The sequence below is a fragment of the Mus musculus genome, chromosome 9, assembly GCF_000001635.26.
Source record: "Mus musculus strain C57BL/6J chromosome 9, GRCm38.p6 C57BL/6J".
Lineage (NCBI taxonomy): Eukaryota > Metazoa > Chordata > Mammalia > Rodentia > Muridae > Mus > Mus musculus.
In genome coordinates, this window is record NC_000075.6 from 36,255,594 (window position 1) to 36,258,847 (window position 3,254).

The 3,254-nt window shown below is 36.0% G+C and overlaps 1 protein-coding gene across 1 annotated transcript; it reads right to left on the bottom strand.

Annotated features, from left to right (window-relative positions):
• Positions 1-1,559: 1,559 nt before the first annotated feature.
• On the bottom strand, positions 1,560-2,728 carry Gm3867 (predicted gene 3867). Its single transcript, NM_001361061.1, has 4 exons — positions 2,661-2,728; positions 2,526-2,549; positions 2,088-2,228; positions 1,560-1,816 (listed from the first exon to the last, which is right to left on the bottom strand). Exons 1-4 carry the CDS (start codon positions 2,710-2,712, stop codon positions 1,620-1,622), a joined length of 414 nt encoding a protein of 137 aa, NP_001347990.1. The 5' UTR covers positions 2,713-2,728; the 3' UTR covers positions 1,560-1,619.
• Positions 2,729-3,254: the final 526 nt, after the last annotated feature.

A 3,254-nucleotide genomic window follows, 5' to 3' on the forward strand; every position in this document is an offset into this window, starting at 1 on the left:
TCTGTAGGAGGACCAGCAGTCTCAATTAATCTGGACCCCTGAGATCTTTCAACCACTGGACTACCAAACAGACAGTATTAGCCAGCTGATATAAGGCCCCTAAAACACATACAGTAGAGGACTTCCAGGTCTGTGTTCATTCAGAAATGAAGCACCTAACCCTGAAGAGGCTGGAGGCCCCAGGGTGTTTAGAGGTCAGGTGGGATGGGGGATGGGGGCATCCACCTGGAGATAGGGTAGTGTGGGGAGGGATTTTGGGATGTGGATGTCATAAGGTAGATGGGGAGGGGAGGGAATGGAATGAGGAGTTTAAAAAAATGAATTACAAATAAAGTTAAAATTAAGAAATTAAAAAAATTATTTAAATCCAAATGAAGGATTATCTCATATTTCCCACATGACATGAAGTTAAATTCTAATTTCTATATTATTATTATTATTATTATTATTATTATTATTATTATTATTATAGTTGGGCAAATACTGCCTTAATTATACTTCAAGTGTTTCAAAAATAAGTTTGAGATCTAAAGATTTTATTCTACTTTCATAAATATAACTTGATAGATACTAATAAGAAACCACAATGATTAAACTACAGAGGGATACTTCTGCTATATCTGAGATAATATTGGATTTGTATATGTGATTACATGGTTAAAAATATAGTTAGGTATTTAGAATCTAAAATGTGGGAGAGTTAACATGCTAACAAAGGAAATTTAAAGTCAGTGGCTGAGAAATCTATGTAAATGGTTAATTATGTTTCCAAATTACAGGAGTTTTCAAAAAGTCTTTCTGACCATTACATTTTCTGTTACAAAGCTATGTTGATAGTTGAAATCTACATCTCATCATTGATTCCCTAAATACAATATTATATTAAAATATCCTGAAGACTTGCATTTCACACTTGCCTCTTCAGATTAGAATAGGTGACTAGTATTCAACATATTTTTCATCTTGACATGTTTTTCTTTGACTATGAGAGCATAGTAAAGTGGATAGAAATACCATGGCCAAGAGGTGAGTGGACAGGAGTAGCTATGGCCAGATGATTTCCCCCAAATGGTGGTAGGCATTAGAACTTCATCAAATATACTGACTATTCTTTGAATTTAACTTTTAGAAAGCCTTCTAACTTTTCGTTGTCTTTCCAGCTCTGAGTAACACAAACCCTCCCTCTACATCTTTTATCCTATGCCAGTCATTCCTCTGGAAATATTATTCCTTGGACATGTTTCTATGTAGGCTGATTTCCTTGATCCTCAAAATGAAGGTCCATCAGAAAAATTTTCCTTTTTGCAATGGTGATTTTACAGTTGAGCATCAGAACATAAGTATAAATGAAGCTGAGTAGGCAGTAACCAGAACTAGAACATACACCAGAGACTGAACTGAGGTGTTTTGTTTTGTTTTTGTTTTTGTTTTGTTTTTTTTTTTTTTTGGTTTTTGGTTTTTTTTAACTTGTGAGTTTTCTCTTTCTTATTAATTGAAATGTGGAAATAAAAATGACTGGGTTTGCATGGGAACATTTTCTGACATAGAGAGGAATATGGGGCCTGGGTTTTATAATTGTCAAGAATATAGGCACATGAGGTATTTAAATCCTCATTATTTCAATCATCATTCAACTCTTTCTTTTGATTCATATCCTCTATAAGTATTGATGAGGTATCCAAGTTAGCAGTGCCATCATTACAGTAGTTCCTGTCAATACAGCAAAACGTTTCTCTCAGCAGGTCGTGGAACATTTGATACATTCCAGGTGCACAGGGTTTACAATTAAGCTTGGCATAACGAAAAAGGTATAACCCTAAAAAGAAGAAAAACGAATGTCATCAACATGCCTCCTTCTAGAACCTCATAATTTTTTTTTGCAATTAATATGAGCCCAGGTCTGTGGCTGCATCTCATCTATATATCTCTAGTTCTATTCAGCCAAAATGCCTGTCTTCCTCCAGAGTCACGCCTTGCTCTCTGTCTTAAGAACCTATGAGATCTGAACTTCCCTCTGCATCTTAAGTCCAAAATGTGTGGGTAGAACTGGAGACATTTTTGCATGTGCTTTTCAAAGGCTTGCTTACCTGTGAAACGATCATAATAATAATAGTTTTCTGTGGTACAAGTCCTGTTTTGTGTCCATAAGTCAAACTTCCAGCATGATTTCATGCCATTGCGGCATTTTAACCCATCATGATGCGAACAGAGATTACAATGTCTAAGCACTAAAGGAAAAGAAGATTTTTAATGTTAGATCTGTGGAAAATAACTACTTTAGAAAGTCAAAATTATACAAACCCAACGAGAAGAAATGTGGCACTCTTCCCCCACCCCCTGATATTATTAATGGCAGTAATGATTTCCTCCAAGAGTTCCCTACTCATTCACAAATCAAAACTTTAGAAAGAAGACCCAGAAGCAGTAAGTGAGGTATGGAGAGGAACAGTGTGTAAATGGTTCAAAAACTTCTCCTCGTATGGTAGTATGATTTTTCCAATAAATGCAAGCCAAATATACTGTACAGTTAAATGTCAGCACTCTTTCTCCTGTGAAGAGAAGGAAAATTCACCTTAAGTCATTTCATAGTAGCCCCACAGTGAAGTATAAAAATCTTTTCCTCCTATAGCATAACATTCTCTTTTCTTTCCAGGCCTTACCTACATCCATAAGGAGAATTATGAAAACACTCAGCAGAAGCTTCTGGAACATAATTGGGCCTCCTTCTGAAAAAGTACCACCAAGACATTCCAGCTATATTTACTTCAATCATCTGCCCTCAGGCATCCAACTAGAGTCAGAGAATCATAAATTTAAGGTAAAACCAACTGAATCTTCTTTATAATGTTCCAAAAATAGGGTACATCCTGTCTGTGTTTATATTTTTCCAACCACTTGGAACTAAGCCTACACAGATACCGTGTAACCTTTTATTGGATCAATCATAAGACATCAGTTCATACTGTGTTTTAGTTAGCATTTCAATTGCTGTGAAGAGACACTATGAGAAATTAACTCTTAAAAGGGAAAACATTTAATTGGGAATGATTTACATGTTCACTGGTTTAGTCCATTATAATCATAGCAGAAAGCACTGTCCAGGAATTCATGGTACTGGAGGAGCCAAGAGTTTTAAATCTTGTTCCAAAGGCGAAGGAGTAGGGTCTCAACGACCACAATACAGTGACACACTTCCTCCAACAGGGCCACACTGTATAATTCTGCCACTCCATGGGCCAAGCATAATCAAACCA

Coding starts and splice junctions, on each gene's coding strand:
- Gm3867 (NM_001361061.1), bottom strand. CDS start 2,712: ATGTTCCAGAAGCTTCTGCTGAGTGTTTTCATAATTCTCCTTATGGAT. Junction 2,550..2,660: donor AATTCTCCTTATGGATGTAG/GTAAGGCCTGGA, acceptor TTCTCTTCACAG/GAGAAAGAGTGCTGACATTT. Junction 1,817..2,087: donor TTATTATGATCGTTTCACAG/GTAAGCAAGCCT, acceptor TCTTCTTTTTAG/GGTTATACCTTTTTCGTTAT.